Genomic DNA, 24,837 nt, shown 5'->3' on the forward strand with positions numbered 1-24,837 from the left:
GCGCGCGCCCCCGGAGGCGGGTGGAGGCGAGTGCGGACGCGGGGCGTGGCGGGCGGAGAGCGGGTCCAGTCGGCAGCGCGCGGCGGGCGCCGGGGAGCGCGGGGGTGGAGCGTCGTGGGGTGGGGGACTGGGGACTGGGGGCCGGCTCCCGCCCCAACCGCCCTGTCGCCGCGCGGCCAGCAGATGGCGCTGCAAGGCCAGGTCCTGGCGCCTGGAAGGCGGAAGCGCGGCTTGGCGCGAGCAGCTGGGCTGAGGCGCGGAGACCCGGCGGGGCGCGCCCCCTCCGCGCTGCCGCCTTGCGCCCCTTCTCGAGCAGGGTGCCGCCGGGTGAAGGGAGAGGGCCCCGCGGAGGCCCGCGGGACGACCAGCCCCGAGCCTGGCGTTACCCGGACCGACCCCCAGGGAACATGGGCGTTCTCAGGGCCGGGCTGTGTCCGGGCCTCACCCAGGACACGGTCCAGCTTCTGAGGAGCCGCGGGATCAAGACAGGTGACCGCGTGCGCACCACCCAGCTGGGCACAGCGCCGACTAGGCGTACCCGGGAGGGGTCCTCCCCGCACCCCCGTGCTCTGCCCCGCACCGCTCTGCAGAGCCTCGGAAAGGCGGGAGTGGGGCCAACCGAGCCCCTGGGGAGGGCAGAACCCCTACGGCTCTGTGCTGTCACGTAGGCCGCCTGGGACTGCCTTCCCCGGGGTAGAACCGGCACCTCGCTTTACAGAAGAGGAAAAGCCACGTGTGGGAAGCCCGGCGCCTCCCTTCCTGCCAATCAACCACGTGTGCTTTGTTTTCAGTGGTGGACCTGGTTTCTGCAGACCTGGAGGATGTAGCCCAGAAGTGTGGCTTGTCTTACAAGGTGAGCTATCTCCACGCTACAAACTTGGGTGTCTCTAAATGCTCAACCCTGAGTCAAAGGAACAAAGGGCTCCCAGAGATTGATAACTGGGATGGCAGCAGCGTATGAGACCCTGGGATGCCCCCTCCCTTGGCGGGTCGTTGCTGTGTGCTCCGGGCTGCTTTGGGTTGAAGCGATCCAGGCCCCATCTTGAGTTGCCCCCGCCCCTTTCGTAGGCCCTGGTTGCCCTGAGAAGGGTGCTGCTGGCTCAGTTCTCAGCTTTCCCCTTCAATGGCGCTGATCTGTACGAGGAACTAAAGACCTCCACAGCCATCCTGTCCACTGGCATCGGAAGGTTTGTACTTGGGTAAGAAGGTGAGAGGCTGGAGGACCGCGCTGCCTCCAGTACCGCCTTTCACTCTTGAATCTAGAGAGAGCAGGGTTTTTCAAGCTGTGATGAGGGCAGCATGGGCAGATGGCCAGGACTTCTGAGTTGTCTTACCTTATGACAGGGTTTCTTGACTTCGCACTTCTAACATTTTGGGATTTGTAATTATTTGCCCCGGGGCAGGGGGTGGGAGGGTGTCTGTCCTGTGCATTATAGGATTTGGGGCAGCATCTCTGGACTCTATTCAATAGATAACAGTGGTACCTCCCTTCTCCCCATGTTGTGACAATCAAAAATGTCTCCAGATGTTGCCAAATGACCCCTGTGGGGGCACAATTGCTTCTGGTTGAGAACCACTATCCTATCACACAAAATGTCAGTATTTCATTATTATTCAGCAGATCAAAGCAGTTCTTCTCTGGCCCTGCTTCCCATTTCACTGAAGGACAGGGCAAGGAGCACATGAGTAGCTCAGTCGGTTGAGTGTCTGACTTCGGCTCAGGTCATGATCTCACTATCTGTGAGTTCAAGCCCCACATCAGGATTTCTGCTGTAAGTGCAGAGCCTGCTTCAGATCCTCTGTCCCCCTCTCTCTCTGCCCCCTCTCTCACTTGTGCTCTCTCAAAGATGAATAAAACAAAAAGGATAGGTCGAGAGAACATGGCAAGACTGACACTCATTGAGTGCCTCCTGCGTGCCAGCCACTGACATTAGGTTATGTAATCTCTTCAGTAACCTTGTGAGTTAGTGATGATTAAGCAAGCTTGAGTTTAGCCCTAGAGATTGAGGGGCGTGGAGTGGTGGGAAAAGCCCTGAGATCCTTGATCGGAGCCGGGTGTGTGCCCCATACCCTGCAGCAAGAGGGGCCAAGGGAGCTTCCGTGGAGGAGTAGTTATATTCTGCTGTGTGGTCTTGGAAGGGAAAGAGTTGGAAGACCACAGCCAGTTTCTGGCCAAGGGAGTCTGACCTCTTTCCTGGCCTGTTCGTGCAGAATTTGATGAGGAACTCTGCCACCAGAAAGGTCTCTGGATTGGTTTGGCCCTTGCTGTTTCCCTAACACGTTCTCTTGGCAAGATTCATACAGCATGGTGCTTGTTCCTCCTGGTTGGCGGTCCAAGTCTCTTATCCCTCAAGCACCGACTGCATGCCTACTAGGTGCCAGATACATGCGGATTATAGGTGTCCCAGTATGGCACGGCTCCTGCACTTAATGAATGTGTGGTGTAGTGGGTAGATAGGAGAGCAGGTGAACAGAAGAGAGGTGTACGCATGTGTGGAGGCAGCATAAGGAGGGAGTGATTCACCGGAAGCAGACCTGGCCTTTGGGCTTAGAGAGCTTAGAAAAGCAACATGGGCAGAGGAAGCGTTTAGGGAGAAGTCAAGTCATAAATGGCCAGGACTGTGGCTGCAGTGGGGTGTTGTAAAGGAAATCAGAGGGGCACCTGGGTGGCTCAGTCGGTTAAGCGTCTGACTTCGGCTCAGGTCATGATCTCGCCGTCTGTGAGTTCAAGCCCCGCGTCGGGCTCTGTGTTGACAGCTCGGAGCCCGGAGCCTGCTTCGGATTCTGTGTCTCCTTCTCTCTCTGCCTCTTCCCCACTTGTGCTCTGTCTCTCTATATCAAAAATAAATAAATGTAAAAAAAAAAATTTTTTTTAAAAGAAAAGGAAATCAGAGTGGTTCTGGAAAGTTCTGAGGCGGAGGCAGGCTGTGGGCATTGAGAAACGTATGGGCCTTCTCTGAGTGCCTACCAAGAACCCGGCACCATGCTAGCACTCCACAGTACATTATTTCCTTTGTTCTCCACGACCACCAATGGACACATCACAGGTAAAACAACCATTGGCTAGATGAAGAGACCGGAACTCCGGTTAAGTGACGTGGGCAAGTTCGCACAACTAATAAGTGGCAGACCAGGCCCTTGAGGCCGTACCTGTCACACTTCTGACTCGGACGGCTCTGTCCTGTTGCCTGCCTCCAGGAGGGAGGCCGTGATGTGAAAGTGAGCTGGGGGCACGGAGGCAGAGGTGTGCAGGGTGGACCGGACTAGGGAGGCTCGCAGGAGAGAGGCCAAGACCGAGATAGTAGCGGTGGAGTGCGTGAGTCCCATCGAGAGCAGGTGACAGCAGGAGACGCATTGAAAAGATGAGCAACAGGCCTTGCTACCTGGTGGGATGTAGCTGTGAGGAATCAGATGATATGCTGGGTTTCTGCCCTCCTCACAACGTTCTCTGGACAGTTAACAGATGAATGTAACTTTTATTTATTTATTTATTTTTTATTTTTTTTAAATTTTTTTCAACATTTTTTATTTATTTTTGGGACAGAGAGACAGAGCATGAACGGGGGAGAGGCAGAGAGAGAGGGAGACACAGAATCGGAAACAGGCTCCAGGCTCCGAGCCATCAGCCCAGAGCCTGACGCGGGGCTCGAACTCAGGGACCGCGAGATCGTGACCTGGCTGAAGTCGGACGCTTAACCGACTGCGCCACCCAGGCGCCCCTGAATGTAACTTTTAAAAGGGAGGTGGGGAGTTCTGTTGTCACGCTGAGGAAATGCTTCATTAACCCAAATTAAATGAGTTTCTTTGTTGTAGGCCATCTCAGAGCCTGATGTGCAATGTCAGTCTTTACAAGGACGATAGAGAGTGAAGTGGACCTTGTAAGAAGCTGTATTGACTGGGGGAGACAGGTGATTCCCTGAAGGCTGGTCTCTCTTATCTCTGTATCTCCAAGGCTGGAGCTAGGTCTCTCTGTGTCTCTGTATCTCCCTAGTTTTAGAGTAAGACCTTCAGGAAATGGTGAGGTACTTAGGTCATGTTGGAATGAACGGCCGGAAAAGAAAAGACTAAAAGCCAATCCCAAGGGAAAGGGGGAGGCTAACTCCCAGAAATCACTCGGATTCAAAGCAAGTCGTAAGAGCAGGGTGTGCTTCTGCTGCACCAGGCAGGCGGGGCGAGGTGTCTCTCTCTGACGTCACATGCCCCGAGTTAGAAGTGCTCGGTAGGAGAGTCCTGTGGGCAGTAGGAGGCATGAAATGAAAACACAGGAACACAGCTAAGAAGTCAGCGGAGAGGGGGATTTGAGAATTCCTTATGCAGCGTGGTCCTCCTGGCCAAGAATGAGGTTGATTCTTGTCTGGAGAGTCAGTACCAGTGGTTAGGCCAGGCTACATGTTAGAATCAAATGGGAGGTTAAGAAAAATTCTGACTTAATTACTCTAGGTCAGTGGGTCCCACACATGTCTGGGCATTAGAATCACTTGGGGAATCTTTAAACATTCCAAAGCCCATGCCTCCTGCAGGCCAATTAAATCACATTCTCTGAGGATGGGACACAGGCATCAGTAGGTTTTGTTTTTTTTCTTTTTAACACTTTTTGTTTTTTAATGTCTATTTATTTTTGAGAGAGAGACACAGAGCACGAGCGGGGGAGGGGGAGAGGGAGAGGGAGACATAGAATAGGAAGCAGGCTCCAGGCTCCGCGCTGTCAGCACAGAGCCCGACTTGAGGCTCGAACTCCTAAACTGCGAGATCATGACCCGAGCTGAAGTCAGATGCTCAACCAACTGAGCCCCAGGCATCAGTCGTTTTTGAAGTTCCCAGTTGATTCCACTGTGCGGACAAGTCTGGGAACTGCTGACAGAGGCCTCTTTTTCAAAACTCCTCTGGAGACTTTAATATGCAGGCAGGATTGAGAATCACTAGTCTAGCCTAGTGGTTTTCAAACATGCGCACGCATCCAGATCACCTAGAGGCCTTGTTGAAATCAGATACAGTCTCCAGTTTCTGATGCAGCGGATGTGGGGCGGGGCCTGAGAATTTGCATTACACACCAGTTCCCGGTGACCCTGTTGCTGCTGGTTTGAGGACCATACCAGGAGAATCGCTGCCATGATGGAGCTAGGGATTGTCTGGTCCCAGCGGGAGAAGCCACAGGCTACTGGAGTGGTGATAAGAGCGTTTTGACTGGCAGGGACGTGTGCCTATAATCATGGAGTCCTTGGAATCGAAATAGATGGGGTATTTACTGAGGTGATGCTTGGTGTACACAGGAGGGTCAGGGGAGGTCTTCCAGAACCTTTGCAGAGTACTGGGGCCTGGGAAGGGGTTTGCAGGGCTGGGAAAGGGATGCATGAGGTCAGGACATGGAGCCATTAGTATGGGCTGTGGTGTAGATAGAGAAGCTTCAGCCCACAGGTCGGGCAGGGAGTGGAAACCTGTTTCATCGTGGTTCAAGGACAGGATGTGGATTAGGAATTGGCTGTGTCTTGAGTTTATCCCAAGGCTTCTGCAGCCAGGGTTTTGGCAATATAGGAACTAATTGGTACTTTTCTATCACTTGTTTCTCTGGGAACATTCATTGTGCAGCTCCTGTGTTTCTGGCACTATGCCAATGTCGGAGCCTAGTCCTTGCCGGTGGGTGCTCTGGGCCAAATGGGGAAGACAGACAAAAACAAGCACATAGAAAATAATTACCAGCTCCTAGAACTGAGTGAATTCAGCAAGGCCTCAGGATACAAGATCAGCACATAAAAATCAATTGCATTTCTGTATACTGAAAATGAACATGTGGAATTGGAAAATTAAAACATAATACCATTTACAGTTGCCCCAAAGAAAATGAAATACTTGGGTCTAAATCTAACAAAGCAGGTATGGGAGCTGTATGCTGACAATTCAAACTTGCTGATGAAAGAAATGAAAGATGACCCAAATAAATAGAGAGACCCACTATATTTGTGGATTAGCAGAGTAAACACGGCAATTCTCCACAAACTGCCCTAAAAACTTCATGCAGTTCTTACCAAAGTCCCCTCGGATTTTTTTTGATGGTAGAGATAAGGCTTATTCTAACAATTAAACAGAAAAGCTAATGATGTAGGATCACTAAAACAATTTTAAAAAAGGATAAAGTTGGAGGAATCAGTCTGCCACATGCTAAGGCTTACTATAAAGCAGTAATCAAGACTGGTGTGGTATTGGCCACGCAAAAGACACAGATCAGTGGAGTGGCGTAGAGAACCTAGCAGTACACTCACAGATATGGCCAACTGATAGTTGACAAAGGTCCAAAAACACTTCAGTGGAGGAAGGATATAATCTTTCAACATTGGTGCTGGAGCTGGTGGGCATCATGGGGTAATAAGTATCCCTAAACCCCTCATCTCACACAAAAATTGAAAATGGGTCATGGACTTAAATGTACAACTGTCAAGCTTTTATCTGTATTTTTATTTTTCAAGATGTTATTTAAAGTAATCTCCGCACTCTACGTGGGACTCAAACTCACAACCCCTAGATCAAGAGTTGCACCCTCCGACTGAGCCAGCCAGGTGCCCTAAGACTGTCAAGGTTTTAGAACAAAATATAGAAAATCTCTGGAACTAGGGCTAGGCAAATGGTTCTTGGATGTGACACCAAACGTGTGATCAATTAAAAAAAGATAAAATTTTTAATAAAAAAAATAAAAATAAAAACTAGTCAAAATTTAAAACTTCTGCCCTGCAAAAGAGGACAAAAAGACAAGCTATAGACTGGGCACAGTATTTGCAAGCCACATATTCAACAAAGGACTTGTATCTAGAATATATAAAGAATTCTTAAAACTCAATGGTGAGGGGCACCTGAGTATCTCAATCAGTTGAGCATCTGACTCTTGATTTCAGCTCAGGTCATGATCTCTCACGGTTCATGAGTTCAAGCCCCATGTCGAGCCCCACTTCAGTCTCTGCACAGAGCCTGCTTGGGATTTTCTCTCTGTCTCTCTTTCTGTCTGTCTGTCTGTCTGTCTCTCTCTCTCTCTCTGTCTCTGTCTCTCTGTGCCCCTCTCCCACGTGTGCACACAAGTTTTCTCTCTCCCAAAATAAATAAATAAACTTAAAAAAACAAAACTCAATGGTGAAACAATCCAGTTAGCAAATGGCAAAAGACATGAACAGATATTTCACCAAGGAGGACATACAGGTGGCAAGTAATCACATGAAAAGATGTCAAACATTGTTAGTTATTAAGGAAATGCAAATTAAAACCACAATGAGGGGCACCTGGGTGGCTCAATCAGTTAAGCGTTTGGCTCTTGATTTCGGCTCAGGTCATGATCTCACAATTCGTGAGTCCAAGCCCTGTGCTGGGCTCTGAACTGACAGTACGGAGCCTGCTTGGGGTTCTGTCTCCCTTTCTGTCTGCCCCTCCCCCACTCATGATCCCTCTCCCTCCCTCCCTCCCTCCCTTCCTCCCTCCCTCTCTCTCTCTCTCTCTCTTCTCTCAAAATAAATAAATAAGCATTAAAAAAATAAACAACAAAACAAAACCACAGTGAGATATTACTGCACACCTACCAGAATGGCTACCATAAAAAGTAGTGATAGCAGCACCTGGGTGGCTCAGTCAGTTAAGTGTCCCAACTTCGGCTCAGGTCATGGTCTCACGGTTAGTGGGTTTGAGCCCTGCATCGGGCTCTGTGCTGGCAGCTCAGAGCCTGGAGCCTGCTTTGGATTCGGTGTCTCCCTGTCTCTCTGTCCCTCCCCTGTTCATGCTCTGTCTCTCTCAAAAATAAACAAACATTTAAAAAGCAGTGATAAATACCAAATGCTGGTAAGGATATAGAGAGACTGGATTACTCATACATTCTTAGTGGGATAGTAAAATGGCATAGCCACTCTGGAAAATCGTTTAATAGTTTCTTATAAAATTAATATATGCTTACCACACAACCCAGAAGTTGTATTCTTTTTTTTTTTTTTTTACATTTTATTTTTAAGTAATCTTTATACCCAACGTGGGGCTCGAACTTACAACCCCAAGATCAAGAGTTGCATGCTCTACTGAGTCAGCCAAGCACCCCCTAGGAGTTCTATTCTTACACATTTATTCCAGAGAAATAAAAACAGGTTTACACAAAAACCTGTACACAAATGTTCATAGCAGTTTGATTCATAATTGCCCCAAAGTGGAAACAGCTAGAACAGACTTCAATGGGTGGGTGGTTAAACACACTTGTTACATCCTTACCATGGGCTCCTTCTCAGCAATGAAAAGAAACAGCTATGGATACAACAACTTGGATGGATCTCAAGGGAATGATGCTGAGCAAAAGAAACCAGCCACAATGGCTGCATACAGTGTGATTCTATGTCCATAACATTCTTGAAACAACATGATAGAGATAAAGAACAGATTGGTGGTTTCCAGGGGTTAGGGGAGTAGGGGTTGAATGGAGGGGTGTGGCTATAAAAGGGTGGCTATAAAGGGAGCCTTATAGTGATGGAAACATTCTGTATCTTGATTGTGGTGGTTGCATAAACCACGTGTGATACGATTCCATAGAACTGTACGCGCACACACATAACACTGGGGATATCTGGATAAGCTCTGCAGATTGCACTAGGGTCGCCTGGCGATGTTGTACTGTGGTACAGTGTATCTTACAGTGCAGGGGGCTGCCGTTAGGGACAGTGAGGCGAAGGGTACATGCAACACCCCTGTACGATTTTTTTTTTGTGCAACTTCCTAATGAATCTATAATTATTTCAGAGTTTAAAGGAAACCCACAAGGGACTGAGATTCAGATCAGGAAGGAGGACCTTTTGATGGGGCGGCGGAGACCTCTGTGGGGAGTGATCTTTAGGCTGAGAGTGAACAGATGAGGAGGGCCCCAAGCAGGATCTTGTAGCTGTGCCCTCTTTCCCCAGAGATGTTCAGATCATCTGGGCAGAACCAGTGCTGGGAAGGAATGTCTTCCTTTTCTTCTTGGTTCCTACTCCCCTCTGTTCCCTCCAGTCCCCTGGGTTGATTCTCTTCCTTCCTCCTCTTCTTTCATCAGCCTGGACAAACTGCTTGATGCTGGTCTCTACACTGGAGAAGTGACTGAAATTGTAGGAGGCCCAGGTAGTGGCAAAACCCAGGTACATGTGCGGCCAGCAGCCAGGAGGACAGGGGGAGGTGGGTGCATAGCTCCGTATCCCTGAGGGAGTTTCTGCCAATGTGCTTGTGACTCAGAACTTGGAAGAGAGAGGATGGGTGATGAGGAGTGGGGCTTGAACTTGGCTCGATCGTGTCACTGGGATTTGGACAGGATTTGGTGGGGAGTTCTCATTTTGGGGGCTCAAGTTCTCCCAATGCCTTGTCTTTTCAGGTATGTCTTTGTGTGGCTGCAAATGTGGCCTATGGCTTGCAGCAGAATGTTGTATACGTTGATTCCAATGGAGGACTGACAGCCTCCCGCCTCCTCCAGCTGCTTCAGGCTAGAACCCCAGATGAGGAGGAGCAGGTAAAGGGTAGGAGGGTTGAGTTCCTTTGAGGTTCTGACACAGAAAGACCCAAGTATCCCTTATACTGCAAGAATTATGGTCATTTGGATTAATAGTCATTTCTATTAATACTTCCTGTACTCTTCAAGCTTCCCCTGTTATGACATTATCCTAGCTGGGATGCTACCGCACTGATCTCCCAGGTAATCCAACCCCTTGCGCACCCTAAGTCATGGCTGGCAAACACCCAGCATCCCATTGCTTGCTCTCAGCAGACGTTCCTAACCAGACCTGCCAGTCGTACTTCCCTGACTGCACTCTGACTTGGCTTTGTAGGTCAGCACCCGGCAACCACCAGTGTGAGAACTGGCCCAGTAGACAAAGCCCATCTGCCATCTTGGACTTGAGTCCTTATGTCTAGATGCGTCTGCTCAGGTTTAAAATCCCTCTTTAACTTGCTTGATCCCCTGCTCCTTCTTATTGAAAGCCCCTCCTTCTCTTTCCCACCTCTTTAGGCAGGAGCTCTCCAGAGGATCCAGGTGGTTCGTGCATTTGACATCTTCCAGATGTTGGACGTATTGCAGGACCTCCGAGGCGCTATGTCCCAGCAGGTGAGCCTGCTGTTCTGTCCCTTCCTGCTTTACCCAACTTGCCGGGGCAATCTGTATGTGGGCAGGTGCCCTACGACAGACTGTTTGGAAATGCAGATGTGCAATCTGGTGACTCCAGCTGTGCATGCCACTTCCAGGATGGGACTCCTGAGTGCTAAATCCATTCCTGAGTACCTCATTGTTTACATGCCCGTCTTTCCCGCTGAACAGTAAGACCCTTGAGTGCAAGGATCCTGTCATACTCATTTCTGCATTCATTCCCCCACAGGATCAGCTAGGATTACTTTCAGCTGCAAGTGATAGAGTCTGCCTGACAGACACATGAACCTTGAGGACATTTAATTATCTCACATGAGTCTGGAGGTTGGCTGGTCCACAGTATCAGGGCTCTAGGTTGGTGTGTCTGATTCTCTTGCTCTTTCCCCTCATGATTGCAAAGTGGCTGCTATAGCTCTAAGCCTTATGTCTTTACACATCAACCCCAGTGTTCAGGGCAGTAATAGATGGCCCCTTTTCTGCACTTCTCTCCTTTGATCAGGAAAGAAAAATCTGTCTTCAGAAGCCACTAGTAGACTTTGCTTTACATCTAGTTGGGCAAAACAGAGTTTTATGTGTATCTCAGACTAGGAGTTGGGCCCACTTTCCATGATGTCAGGAGATTTCTGCCCAGTACCTGAAAACCTTCAGAATCCTGTTAACAAGGAAGAGGAGTTTAGAATGGCATTTGGGTTGGTACTGCACTATACTTGCCTAGGTACTTAGGATTTGGTGCACTGATTTATGAGCTACTAGATTTAGAAAGACATCTTAGAATAGCTCAATTCATTAAAAAAAGAAAAAAAAGAATAGCTCAATTCATGTTAAACTCTGATCCCAAAGCATAACATGTGCATGTAAAGTAAATCATTTTTACAAACTTTAGAATGTACTGAACAGATACTTGCCATAGGAGCCATCGCTGATTATGACCCATGTGTGTTGAGACATGAAGTCAAGTAACCTTGATCTAATCCAACCCTCTATTTCTAGAGATGAGAGTGAGGGCCAGAGAAGTTTAGTAAGTTATTTATAGTCACCACATAATAAGGATAAGAACTAAGCGAATAACCCAAATCTCTCAACTCCCAAGTCAAATGACTGTATTTTTTTACTGGAAGACCGTTATGATAGTATATATCCTATTATTGTATAACAAATTACATAAATTTAATGACTTAAAACAACACATGTTTACTACCTCACAATTTCTATGGGTCAGGAGTCTGGCACAGTTAGCTGGGGCCTCTGCTTAGGATCTCAGTAGTCTGTAATCAAGATAGCAGCTGGGCTGTGTTCTTATCTGGAGGCTCAACTGGGGGAGAATCCACTTATAAGTTCACTCAGGTTGTTGTCAGAATTCATTTCCTAGTGGGGTCCAGTTTCTTGCTGGCACACTGCCCCCTGTTGTCTGCCATGTGGCCCTTTCCATAGCAGTTCGCAGCATGACCACTTGCTTCGTCAAGACAGCACAAGAATGAGAGCAACACACAGTCTCATATAACATAATGTAATCTTGGGAGTGATGTCTCATTACCTTTGCCATATAACGTAGCCTAGACAAGAGAGTAACATTCCAACACCTTTGACACCGTATTAGTCAGAAGCAAGCCATAAGACTCACCTGTAGTTGGGGGGAGGGGATTATATGAGAGCTTGTACACCTGGAGGTGGGGGTCAAGGGCTGCTTTAGGTTCTGTCTGCCATGGATGACCTGATAACTCCATAGTTGCCAGCAGTGAAAGGCTGGCTGTCCCCATTTTAGCCAGAGATTTCAACCTGCTCTCCCAGAGTGAGGAAGAGTTAAGCTGATTTCAGCTTTAGCTTCTCTTCTGCCGTCTTCTCTTAGACAAGCTGATGGCCGAGAGTCAGAAACTGGAAGATGAACGAAGACATGCAAAAGACAGGCCAGATAATGCTGAATATCCAAGATCTGGTCGGCATGAAGTGAGAAAGAAAGCTGTAGAAACAGAATCAGCAAATGACTTGTATATAAGGAGTAAGGGAAGTTAGGTCCAAGATGCTAATGCTTGTGTAAAGACAAAAGTTTATGGTTTTAACAGATGGCTGTCTATATAGTCTAGATTTAGAACCACTTCAGATGTGGAAGATGAGGCCCTAGAGGCATGATGATCTGGAAAGAGTGAAGTAAAGAGAAGGCTAACCCTTCAGCACAGGGAGTTAGGAATTTGGGGAGTAGGAAGGAGAGGGGGAAGAGGGACCTGAAAAGATGGTGGAGGGCTGGCCATCAGGAGAAAGATGGCTGCTAAGAAAATTCAGGACTGGAGCACCTGGCTGGGTCAGTCAGTAGAGCATGTAACTCTTGATCTCAAGGTTGTGAGTTCGAGCCACACGTTGGGTATAGAGATTACTTAAAAATAAAATCTTAAGGAGTGCCTGGGTGGCTCAGTCGGTTAAGCATCTGACTCCTGGTTTCGGCTCAGGTCGTGATCTCACAGTTCGCAGGACTGAGCCCCACATCAGGGTCTGCACTGACAATGCTGAGCCTGCTTGGGATTTTCTCTCTCCTCTCTCTCTGCCCCTCCCCTGCTCATGCGCTCTTTCTCTCTCTCTCAAAATAAGTAAATACACTTAAAAAATATAATAAAATCTTAAGGGGTGCCTGGGTGGGTCAGTCGATTGAGCGTTCAGCTCTTGATTCCGTCTCGGCTTGTGATCCCAGGGTCGTGGGATCGAGTCCTGAGTTGGGCTCCACATGAGCATGGAACTTGCTTGAGATTCTCTCGGGGTACCTGGGTGGCTCAGGCAGTTAACACCCTACTCTTGATTTTGGCTTAGGTCATGATCTCACAGTTTGTGAGATCAAACCCTGTGTGGGGCTCCGTGCTGACAGCTGGGAGCCTGCTTGGGATTCTGTCTGTCCCTCTCTCTCTCTGCCTCTCCCCTGTTCTCATGCTTTATCTCAAAAGAAATAAACATTAAAAAAAAGAAAGATTCTCTCTCTTCCCTCCTCTGCTTATCCCCCTCGCACGTGTGTGTATGTGCTCTCTAAAAAATAAGATAAAATAAAATAAAATCCTAAAAAAAGAAAAAGAAAATTCATGGCTAGGGCTATAGAACTTGGAACAGGGATTTCGCAAATATATTTTGGGATATCTGTGATGTCCTTTGATTTAAAACCTCTCTCTCCACCCAAGTCTTCAGTAAAATCTCTCATACCTACATAGGAGGTGGGGTGGGGGACTGAAAGTCCGTGAAACCTGCACAGCTAATATTTGGGGTTGGGGAACTTACTTCTTACCAGTTCCGGATAGAGGAGCAATCTTGTCCTGTAATGGACACCCCCTAGAGACTAACTGGTTCATGGCACCTGCTTCTCCCCAGGTGAGCAGTGCCTCAGCGACTGTGAAGGTGGTGGTTGTGGACTCGGTCACTGCTGTGGTCTCCCCACTTCTGGGAGGTCAGCAGAGGGAAGGTAAGAGGTGTGGCAGAGCCCACAGTCCGGGACATGACCTTGCCTCCCAGCTCTGAAATCCAGTCCCCATCCAGCCTAGTCCCGGGTGCCCTGCTGCCCTCGCCCTTTGCTTCTCTTCCAGGTTTGGCCTTGATGATGCAGCTGGCTCGAGAGCTGAAGACCCTGGCCCGGGACGTTGGTGTGGCGGTAATGGTGAGGAACTGGGCTTGGCCAGCTTGCTGCTTTTGTGTCTGATCCCAGGGCTTTGCCAAGGGAGCACATGAATTCAATTTCTAATTCAGTTTCTAGGCTGTTTACTTCCCTTAAATGGCAGCCTCTGAAACCCGAAAGCGGCCCTTTAGGAAAAGGTCCTGGCCCAACTTCCCTCGGTCATCGAGCCCTGGATTTTGACGGGATTGGACATAAATAGCCAAGGGGTCAAGGACAGTCTTGTTTTTCTTTTTACTTTAAGACAGGTTTATTGGGGTATAATTCACACAGAGTAACTCTCTTCTCATTTAAAGTTTGGCTAACAGATACTAATGTATCCAGTCTTGTTACCCTGGCACAATCAAGATCTGGACTATTTTGGTCACCCCAAAAAGGTCACCCAGCCCCAGACAACCACCAATCTGGTTTCTATCTCAATAGTTTTGCCTTTTAAGTCTGCATGCTTCTCATAGGGCAAAATAGTTAAATATAGGAATCAAATTTGCAATAAAGCGCCACATCCACAGAAATCATATTAATATTTTTGTATATCTCCATAGGATCTTTTTTCTCTGCATATATACCTATACGTTTAACCAGCTTTCCAACCAAACTGTAACCTTGTTTAAAAAAAAAACTGAGGGCACCTGGGTGGCTCAGTTGGTTAAGCGTCTGACTCTTGATTTTAGCTTAGGTCATGATCGCACAGTTTGTGGGATCGAGCCCCATTTTGGGCTGTGTGCTGACAGTGTGGAGCTTGCTTGGGCTTCTCTTTCTCCCTCCCTCCCTCTCTCTGCCTCTCTCTCTCTCTCATAATAAATAAAATTTTTAAAAAAAAACTCATTCCATTTCCCATGTCTTTAGATGTTTTAAGAATGCCATTTTTAGCAGTTATATATTTTATCTAATACCTAGGTTACAGGGGTCAGCAAAGTTTTCTGTAGAGGGCCAGACAGTAAATAGTTGAGGCTTTATGGCCATATGGTTTGCATCACAACCACTCAACTCTGCCTAGATAGCATGAGAGCAGCCATAGACAATACTTAAGCAAAAGGGCATGGCTATGTTCCAGTCACATTTGATTTTCAATAACAATTTTGGGCCACATTTGGTTATTAGTTTGCCAGCCCAGATCGTATACCATAATGATCTTGGGGCCTGTAGGTCATTCCTGGTTTTCCTCTTATTTTAAGGAAGACACCAGTGAACAACATGCTGATACCTAAATCTCTTTGCACATTTCATATTATTTCCTCGAACTCCTGGAAGTATATTCCCTGAGTCAGGGTTGCATGCATTTTCTTTTTCTTTTTTTTTTTTTTTTTTAATGTTTATTTACTTATTTTTGAGAGAAAAGGAGCACACACAAGCAGGGGAGGGGCAGAGAGAGGTAGACACAGTCTGAAGTAGGCTCCAAGATCTGTGCTGTCAACACAGAGCACGACGGGGAGCCCGACGGGGCCATGAGACCATGACCTGAGCTGAAGTCAGACGCTTAACCAACCGAACCACCCAGGCACCCCGAGGGTGCATGCATTTTTAAATGTGTAGATACAGTATTGCCAACTAATTTCCAGGGAGGTATTCTCATTTCTACACCCACCAGCAGTGTTCTTGAGTCCCAGGGCCTCCCTCTCCTGACTTTAGAATGCACGTGATCACCTGCTTGTGCCTCTGGCTCAGGCAGTGGGGACTCGGTGACGAATAAACCACAGCCCCTGCCACTGGTTGGGGTCTGGTGGGGAGAATCTTATTAAGAGGATGCCGTGAGGCTCAGGTCGCCTACCTATGACTATCCTGGGCAGAGTAGAACGGACTGACCAGATTATGACCTCCCTTTCAAAGCTCCCCCAACCTCCCCACACACAGAGGCACTCCCTGACACAAAAGCCTGGGTGGATGTGGTCTCGGGATGCCTGTCTGCTGGGTCGGGGAAGCCCACCGCTGGCTTCCCTTCAGCAAAGTGCAGACAACACTGCTTTTCCCAGACACATGCCCCATCACCTTCTGTCCAAGTCCAGCCTGAGGCATTGTGATTTAATGGAAAGAGTTGAGCACAAGTGAGGACCCACGGTTCTTAACGCAAGACCTGCTGTTACTAACTTATGAAGCCTTGGGGAAGTCATTTCTCTGTGCGAGGCCTCAGTTTTCCCACTTGTAGAATGAAGCAGTAGGAACTGATGTCCTCTACACTTGCATTAAGTCTTTGATGCTTTCTTCCCCAGGTGACCAATCACATGACCCGAGACAGGGACAGTGGGAAGCTCAAACCTGCCCTTGGACGCTCCTGGAGCTTTGTACCCAGCACCCGGATTCTCCTGGACATTGAGGAAGGGGCAGGGACGTCAGGCAGTTGGCGCAGGGCCTATCTGACCAAATCTCCCCGTCTGGTGAGCCAGCCCCAGGGGAAAGCCAGGAATCTGGGCCCAGATGTCTTATAGAGACGTCTTGGATGCTGAGACCCTGCAACCAAAGTGGCCACCGGCTTGGGCTGCTTCACTCAAAAACTTACCCTTCCCTCCTGTCTTCTCCCAGCCAACAGGTTTCCAGGAGATGGTAGACATTGGAACCTGGGGGACTCCAGAGCAGAGCCCCACGTCACAGGGAGATCAGATGTGACTGTTCTACTGATTGGGAAAGGGAGGGCCATCATGGGCCCCCCAACTCTGTGCACAGTAACACCTGCTGTTCACTGCCACCCAGCGCTTGGGATTCCACTCGAAGCTCTTGGGCTGGACAGAAGAGGCATCTCTGTTTCTTCAGCTTCTCTTTCTGTGGAAACAGAGCTACAGGCAAGAGAGGTGCTGTGGTGGAAGGACCCAGAAATCCATGCCAGTGCCAAGTTTTCTTCCTTGTTTCTTTTTTTTTTTTTTTTTTTTTTTTTTTTAAATTTTTTTTTTTTTCAACGTTTTTTATTTATTTTTTTGGGACAGAGAGAGACAGAGCATGAACGGGGGAGGGGCAGAGAGAGAGGGAGACACAGAATCGGAAACAGGCTCCAGGCTCCGAGCCATCAGCCCAGAGCCCGACGCGGGGCTCGAACTCACGGACCGCGAGATCGTGACCTGGCTGAAGTCGGACGCTTAACCGACTGCGCCACCCAGGCGCCCCTCTTCCTTGTTTCTATCATGTATGTTTCCAGTGGGAGCTGAGTTCACTCTGGCTTAGGGCATTTCTGAAGAGGCATGCTAGTAACTGAGCAGAACCCTGTGTGTCATCGTTGTGCCTGCACTCCATCCTTACACAGTGACTGAGCCATGAAGCCTCCAGCTTGCCCCCGCTTCTCTCTGTTTTGTTTGTTTTTGTTTGGGGGTTTTTGGCCTCTGTTTTTCCATCCGTAAGATGGAGCTCCCCTAGCTTTGTCTCTGAGGTACTAGGTGGAAGTGCCCTTGTAAATGCAAAACCTTTATCTATGTCATGTTCTGAAAAATACAAAGACGAAATTCCCTGAGCCCCAAAGCCACCTAATTTCCCCCCAGAAGGTTGTTTTTCAGTTTCCCCTAGTGAGGTTCCAAAGAACGGTTATTCCTTTTTTCCCTCTTGCTGATTTGGTTTCACACACCTGCATGCATCACCATGACTAGGTGAGATTGTGAACTCCCTGCAGTCCCAGGGATATAATCTAACAGGAAGGGAGGATGTGACCACAGTGAATCCAGCTACTTGTTTATTATGCACGGTGCCTTGCAGGGCCCCTCTACAGTATAGAGTAGCCAAAGGTGCTGAACCATGGCCTTGCCCATAAACAGACAGAGGAGAATTTGCACAGTAAATAGAGCCAGCTGGGAAAATTGATGCTGGTGTAAATAATACATGGCAAATCTAGTCCTTTATGCAGAAATTCATTGCCAGTGGCTCCGAGATGCAATATAATTACCCTTCTCTTCCTGCCAGCTGTACCACAGCCTGGTGCCCTAGTGTATGAAATAACCCCCCTGTCTGTTATTGGCACTGTGGCCATCCATCTGAGGGCTGTAGCCGTGGCTGGGGGGGGGGGGGGGGTGACAGGGGGTGGTGAGGAGGACACCAGGGAAAGAATAATAAAAGGCAAAGTAGAGAAATGATCAGAATTGTTTACTGACTACATTTTTTAAAGGAAGGTCGCCTTTCTTGGTTAGAGAGCCTATCATGTAATTAATTAGTTGTGTCTTGGCTGCAGGAAAAGGGGGGTCAGAGTTACAGGGGGAAGCTAGGACATTAAGATGATGAACGTAGCCGAGGCAGAAGCAGGAAGCATGGAGGACCGGGAACGAGCAGCATGCTGGCTCCGGGGTATCTGCCTGAACGAAGACAGGGTTAGTGAGCCTAAGATGAGGGGGAGCCCGGCACTGCTGCTTGCAGAGAGGACCCTGAGAAAAATTAATGTTCAGTATCTTCACACCATGAGGGGCTGGCGCATTTCTGCAACCATAGCAGGGAAAAATATGTTAAACTAGGAGTTGCAAATCCCTGCCGCTCCTGACATTTGGGCACTTTGAGCCCACAGAGGTAATTTCTGCACAGCGGTCTCCCCAATCACTCAAGGGTTCTTTTTTTTATGGAACTCAGGAGTCCAGATAGTCACGACCAACCAGAGAGGGAAACTGAGGCCCAAAGAGGAGGAGTGATGGTCCCATGACAGAACAGGAGCGGGCACCCAGGACCCCAGAGACCTTTGGGTCTCCTTGTTACCTTTAGTTTCCCATCTGCATACTTCTCTTCCCCTGGACAATTCACTGCAACTCAGGGTGCCACAGCCATCACCCAGGTGGCCTCACTGGCCACGGGAAGCTGCCCCATTCACTGCTGCTCCAGACCACCTTGTGACATTCCTGCAGGATCCTGTCCCCCCAACCCCCAAGCTTGCTTCCTCCCTGGATCTTGCTCTCAGACCAGGGCTTCACCTCACCCTGCGTGCTGCCACTGCACACTCCATTCTGGGCAGGCTGCACGGTGCGTTGGCCTAGCAGGCCTCGGGCCAGGCTGGCTCTTCTGCCCAAGTGCCTTTTGCTCCCTTTGCTTATGTGTCTGCTGTGTCAGGTGCACACTCACCCTGACATCCTCCCTTTTTTATGCAGCAAGTATTGTCTAGATAGACATCATAACCCCTCTCTGCCTCTCTTTCTGTTCACTTGTCTGCCCACGAGCTCAAGATCCATTTTAAGAGCCCCCATGTCAATTTTCCATTTGTTCTCTCTGCGGTCTGGGAGCTCAGTAATGGTTAACTATATGAATGGGTGGGCTCTAGTGCATTTTAAAGATGGCAAATGAGGAACGCAGGGATGTTTTTCTCTAGATCTAGATAGTCATTGATTCCCCAGAGTAGCTTTTTATATACCTTTCTACGGAGGATTCTTGTATGTCCTGGGTTTGATATTAGAAAAAAATTAATGTTGAGTCCCTACTCCAGGCTGGCACTTGATGACTTTAAGTCAGGCACCTGAGCCCCCAGAGACTCTCAGGCAAAAAAAGGTCCAGGTCTCCTTGAGGCTGCTCTCCACTGCAAGTAACAAAACCTGGCCTAAAGAGGCTTAAACAATAAGGACATTATCTCCAGTTACAAGGAGTCCGAGTTTGGCTTGTTCAGTGGCTCAGTGTGAAGGGGTATAAGGCCTCTTTCATTTCTCCACTCTGCCTTCCTTTTGTGTTGGTTTTGTCTTCAAGCTCATTTTCCTCATTAAATTCTGGATGTGGCCATTCTGAGCATCAATCCAGACATGACAGTATATACAGGCAGGAACCCGGGCCTTGGGTCCTTTTAAGAACCAGGAAAATTCAACTTCCGGCCAGAGCAGATTTACCTCATACCTTAGCACAGAATTGCTTTCTTATAGCCCACACCTAAATCATGGCAAGGGAAATAGGTCTGTGATTGGCTCAGACCAACAAGAAAATAGCCTTAGGGCTGGGGTCAGGCTTCTTTTAAGCACATGCTGTGGCCTTCTGGGAAATGGGGGCACTACTAGAAAGGAGGGAGTTGCATGGAGGAATTAGACATCCGGTGGGCAGCCCCAAGTCCAGAAGGCAAGTTTTTCAAGGCTCTCATGTGCTTAGGCCCTTTGTACACATCTCATTTAGATCTTAGAACAGACACCCTTCTAGCATGGGGAATCATTTCCATTGTACAGACAATAGGAGCCCAGCAAGGCTAAGGACATAAGGCTAATAAGTGATAGCAACAGAATCCAAGCTCGGGTCTGTCTCATTCTAAACTCTTCTGTCCATCCTCATGCTGCCTTCAGCTGTGAATATGTAAACGTTTTGATAAAACTCTTTGTTGGAGTGCCTCACTGGCTCAGTCGGAAGGGCATGTAGCTCTTAATCTAGGGGTTGTGAGTTTGAGCCCCATGTTGGGTGTAGAGATTACTTAAATATAAAATCCTAAAACAAACAAACAAACAAACAAACAAAAAAGATTATTTTTCATATTTTGCCCAGAGAGCAGCCAAGGCTACACATCCTGAGCTCTTTTCAGCTTAGTTCACCATAAAAAGCTGGATCAGAGATCTACTTTATTAGCTCTTTCCAATTTCCCCTAGGGAATTTACAAGAGGCTGCATCACTTAGACTCCTTAAGCCTCAGTTTCATCTGTGAAATGGGGAAAATAAGACCTGCTGCTTATAATTGCTTTAGGTTCATATGGTTTACGTAAAGCACTGAAGACTTTTCCAGGCCTATAATGGGACTTAACCTCATATTATTATTATGAGGCTTCTGATGCCTGGGAGATAATTAGTGACAGCTTCCTTCTGTCCGAGCAAGGCCAGCTTCAAGGAAGTATGACCAGTGCAGTTGCACAGAGCCCTGTGCTTATATTCTACTGTTGCCATCCTGAAATTCTTGATACTTTTGGAACAAGCATCCCATATTTTGCACTGTGCCCTGCAAGCTACGTAACCAGGCCTGTCCCCAGCAATGAGTAGAACTCTTGTACTGGCCCTTCCCTTTGGAAAATACCCTACCACTGATTTCTTAGGGAATAATTCCCTTAGACAGTTACCTACTATAGAAAAATTGGGGTTAACATCTTGTGTCTTATCTCTGTTCCATTCTGGGGTAATCTACATGGCCTCTTTCAGAAAGGAATACTTTGTATTTTACATAATTTACTAGGTTCAGAGAAGTTAAGAGGGGGCTGATGAAGTAGAATGATGATTTGGGGTTTTGGATAAGGAAAAGATCCAGGTTCAAAATGCTGCGGGGCTCTTTCTGGCCAAATTACTCAGGCAAGGTAAGGTGTCTGTCTCACTGGTAAAATCTATGTTGCGGGGGAATTATATTTTCCTTATTGGTAAAATTACATTGTCTCAGGGGAATTTAACAGATAATCTATGCAAAATGCCTTCCATAGAGGGTCTGGCACCTAGTAGGTGCTCAATCACCATTAATTCTTTCGGCTCTTGCCAGAAGTAACAAAATCAGGGCACTAGAACTTACAAACCATGCTGCTACTAATAAAAGAAATGATATGATTTATTTTTTCACTACTGTTTTGGGAAAGGCATGTGCTTCATAAATATGTATTGGAAAGTACTTAGCAAATGAGTAGAAATAATAAAAATATGTCAAAGTAAACTGCTCCTATAAATATGTCACTTGGTAGACAAATTAGTGTTTTATTACTACTAAATACTATTGCTTGCTGAAAAGGATTTTAGATTACTTGCACAATGGGTACATTATTGAGTGCCTCTGCAGAAGGACACGATAAAGATGAAAAATAGTGATGGTGATAATGCTAAAGGTGGAGAAATGAAGAGTGTGGGTAAATGCAGCTCTGAGACCTCCTTGCTTCAGAGATCTGCACATTATTTAGCAGCATTCCAATGATTTAGCTATAATATGGACCAGAGGGCCCTGGGAAAAAAATGACCTCCATAGGATGTTATGAATCTAGGCTCTAACCCATGGATTGAGCGCACTTCCCTTTGGAACTGAGCATTCGGCCTGTAAACTGAGCTTACAAAAACATCTCTGGGCCTCACCCTATCCTTGCTCTGAACCTATTAACTTTCTATGACTATAATTAACACTGAGAGAAGGAGAGATCAGGTGGAGAATACTGGGCCTTAATCACAGGTCACAAATCCATTTTAGAATGAAGATGAACAATGTCCTGAGAGGGGAAAATAAGAGACAATAAATGCCTTCACTGGGGGAATTAAAGCCCTGGAGTGAAGCAGAGAGGACAGAATTCCATCAAGGAAAGTTACGAATATAGTCAGGTAGGAAAAAGATGAGCACATTTAATTTAGGGGTAGGAGGCCTCTAGAAGGCTAGTCTTTTCATGAGTTCCTGGGGATGGAAACACCTGGTTTAAAATTTCAACTTAGCCTTTTTCTACCTGTGTGGCTTTGGGTGAATTAATCTTCAGATCCTCGTTAATAACATGGGAATGACAGGACTCAGTTTGCTGGGTTGTGAAGATTGGAATCATACTTGTGAGAGTCTACGTATATAAATGATAGCATTTTTACATCACTTCCTTGTGATGCTCCTTATTTTCAAATACAAACTGTTCACAACTGTGGGAGGTTTTGATAGGAACCTAAAAATAGGAGAAAGTATCACTAGACTTGGTCAGAAGAATGATGAGAATGTATATTATTTTCCTAAGGCATTTTCCTAGTCTACACTGGCTAACGATCCCCCATGCAACCCATGTGCTTTATAGTTTGCTAAGCACTTCTCCGTAGTGCTCCGTAATCCTCATACCAACCTACCTCCTAAACCATTCCAATTCTTTCAAGAATGAGGAAGCTGGAGTTCGGAGGTGTTAGTACCTGCTGAAAGGTACACAGCAGATGAATAGCCAGGGTGGGCTCCCAAGCACAGGGTCATTTTCCTTTTACTAAGGCCTTCCTCTGAGCAGTTTCCTCACCCTCTTAGGGTAAAACTAACCCTGGGGGTTTAGACTGGGAAATCCTAGAAAAGGGAGGTGGCAGCGAGTGAGTGGGACAAGCATGGGTTTTGATGTCTTACAGATCTGGCTTCTAATAGCTTTCCAGCTACAGAACCTTGACTAAACTAATGAACCCTGATGGGCCCGGGTTGCCTCCATTAGGAACCATTACCTGCTTATAGCATTTGTTGTGAGGAACAATGAGATAGGAGAGGCGACTCACAACCTCTTACAACGAAACCAGTTCAAAGATGTTAAGGGACTCGTTCAAGGTCACCAGGCTGGACCACCATCTAGCTGAGCCTCAGACCTGGACTCCAGCTCGTCGCACAGTCTGGTGACCAAGGCAACGAGGAGCAGAGGGATGCCCAGATAGGGGCGAATGCAGGCATCCGCGGGACTCAGGTTCAGACTTGGCCAGCCCCGCCTCCGGCGGCCTCAGCTCCGCCAGGGGGCGCGCTCGGAGGCTGCGCTCTAGCCCGCCGCGTGCCTCGCCCCTCTCTATGGTGGCTCGGGCGCTGCGGGAGCGGAGGCGCGCTCCCGAGAGGGGGCGGGACCGCGCCGGGGGCGGGGCCGCGCGAGGGGCGGGAGCGGCCGGGCCGGGCGGCTGGGGATGGGTGGGGGGGCCAACTTCCTGGGGCCGCCCGTGAGGATGTCGCGACCGCCCCCCGGTGCCCCTCAGCCCCGGAGACGCCGCCGCGGCGGAGTCTGAAGCCCCCCTGCCTGAGGCGTCCGCGGCCCGGATCCGGCTCCTCCCCTCCCCTCCCCTCCCAGGTGCGGACCGGGCGGGCGGCCGCGGCAGGTGAGGAGGCGGCGGCGGCGCTGGGATCCGCGGGGCGCCCGGCCTGGGTGGGGTCCTGGGGGAGGCCGGGGTGGGGGCGCTGCTCGGCCTCGGCTCTCGCCGCGCTGTGGTCTGGAAGCGCCTCCTCCGTGCGGGGCGCGGCCTGGGACTCTCACTGCCTCGCTGGAAGTCTCCGCATCCGGGGCAGCTCGCACCTGTCCCAGTAAAAGTCCCTCCAAAGAAAGCATTTCACCTGTGGGGGCAGTAACAGGAGACGGGTCTTTTCAAATATCCCCAAACGCCTTACATACCGGCAGGTTCAATTGGTTTGTGGGGGGAAAGATGCCGCCTTACGGCAGAGGAAACTGAGTCAGGGACGCGGCGGCCTGGTGTCCCCTTAAAGGAGCTGGCTTGTCCCTGCTTCCTAGCGGAGGAGCCTTTCGGGCCTCTCGGAAGGAGGCGGCTGGAGTTTGGAGGCTTAGTGGAGAAGTTTGGGAAAGTGCTCCCCCCACCCCCTCCCGCTTTAGGGATTTGTCCTCTGTTCGTGTGAGGTGGTGTGTGAGGTCGTCAGTGGCCAAGACGGAGAGGGAAGTGGGGCCTCTCTGCAGCCGGCAGCCCCTGAGACATTTGCCCAGGCGTAGGGAAGTATGGCTAGACCAGGGGAGTCAGAGCATGGCAGGCATCTGCTCAGAGACTGATTTCGGGCCGGTAGAAGATACAAACAACAGCATATTTTCTCCTTTTTGTTGGCCTGTCATTTATTCTAGTGGGAAAAAACTGCTTGTGTAATCAAGGAAGGGTGTATCAAGCTCCTCCCAGTCTACCGCAGGGAGGAATTACGGTTAGCTTGGAAATAGGGCTTTACCCACTACTGTCACTTTGCACCTTGGCTAAAGGCCACGGTGACCTAATTACAGACATCCACAGGTGCATGTGGCCTTCTAGAAAGCAGCGAGTTCCTTATTCATCCCCTTTTACAGGTGGTTTGGAGGACCGGGAAGATTTCCCGTCACTCCTGTTGCTACAGCTGTCTGGGGAGCCTTGTGATTTTCTTAGTGACAATTCAAGTTACTGCAATGTGACCAAAGGTGTCCTATTTATTGAGCCATTTTTTTTAGGAGTGGGAGTAGGCAGGGGACAGGTGCTGGGCCGAGTTCCTATACAGAGTTCCAGGGTTGGGAGATGCAGGGTTGCTCTCTCTGTTCAGGGGATTTCAGGTTTGAATAACTTCTTTATCGTTTTTTGTGTTCTTTTTCACATTCAAGGAAGTGGGTGATGGCAAGTATTTCTGAAGCATTATGGCATATTTCCTAATAATTTTGGACTTCAGAGTACAGTTCATAAAGTACAGTTGATTTAGAGGTGTTATTTTTCTTAAGTTTGGAAGTTGTGTATAACAACTTGATGTGGCAAGGCTAAATAATAACTTGATTGT

The 24,837-nt window shown here is 48.4% G+C and overlaps 2 protein-coding genes across 12 annotated transcripts in view; both read left to right on the top strand.

Moving 5' to 3' along the window:
- Positions 1–151: 151 nt before the first annotated feature.
- Positions 152–16,586, top strand: RAD51D (RAD51 paralog D). Of its 2 annotated transcripts, none has more exons than XM_058704300.1 (10): positions 152–489; positions 792–853; positions 1,069–1,199; positions 9,041–9,122; positions 9,353–9,487; positions 9,983–10,078; positions 13,460–13,550; positions 13,672–13,742; positions 15,965–16,129; positions 16,275–16,586. In XM_058704300.1, the coding sequence occupies exons 1-10, from the start codon at positions 408–410 to the stop codon at positions 16,356–16,358; spliced, it is 999 nt and encodes a 332-aa protein (XP_058560283.1). In that variant the 5' UTR covers positions 152–407; the 3' UTR covers positions 16,359–16,586. The 2 variants fall into 2 exon arrangements, with proteins under 2 accessions (XP_058560283.1, XP_058560284.1); XM_058704301.1 differs by having other exon boundaries at positions 156–489; positions 1,069–1,187.
- Positions 16,587–23,203: 6,617 nt separating this feature from the next.
- RFFL (ring finger and FYVE like domain containing E3 ubiquitin protein ligase) overlaps positions 23,204–24,837 on the top strand; it is a 66,477-nt gene continuing 64,843 nt past the window's right edge. For 3 of the 10 annotated variants that reach the window (XM_058704285.1, XM_058704286.1, XM_058704288.1), the window contains exon 1: positions 23,206–23,423. The gene's annotated coding sequence lies outside the window, so the exon portion shown is untranslated. Of the gene's footprint in view, positions 23,424–24,837 lie in introns of all 10 variants that reach the window. The other 7 variants (XM_058704291.1, XM_058704294.1, XM_058704296.1 and 4 more) reach the window with 5 other exon arrangements.

This window comes from Neofelis nebulosa, chromosome 16 (genome assembly GCF_028018385.1).
Source record: "Neofelis nebulosa isolate mNeoNeb1 chromosome 16, mNeoNeb1.pri, whole genome shotgun sequence".
Classification (NCBI taxonomy): Eukaryota; Metazoa; Chordata; class Mammalia; order Carnivora; family Felidae; genus Neofelis; species Neofelis nebulosa.

What these genes read in the sequence shown, in the direction of transcription:
- RAD51D (XM_058704300.1), top strand. Translation starts at nt 408, where the DNA reads ATGGGCGTTCTCAGGGCCGGGCTGTGTCCGGGCCTCACCCAGGACACG. An exon ending in AGTGTGGCTTGTCTTACAAG is followed by an intron (nt 854 to 1,068) that starts GTGAGCTATCTC and finishes CCCCTTTCGTAG; the next exon opens with GCCCTGGTTGCCCTGAGAAG. An exon ending in ATCGGAAGGTTTGTACTTGG is followed by an intron (nt 1,200 to 9,040) that starts GTAAGAAGGTGA and finishes TTCTTTCATCAG; the next exon opens with CCTGGACAAACTGCTTGATG.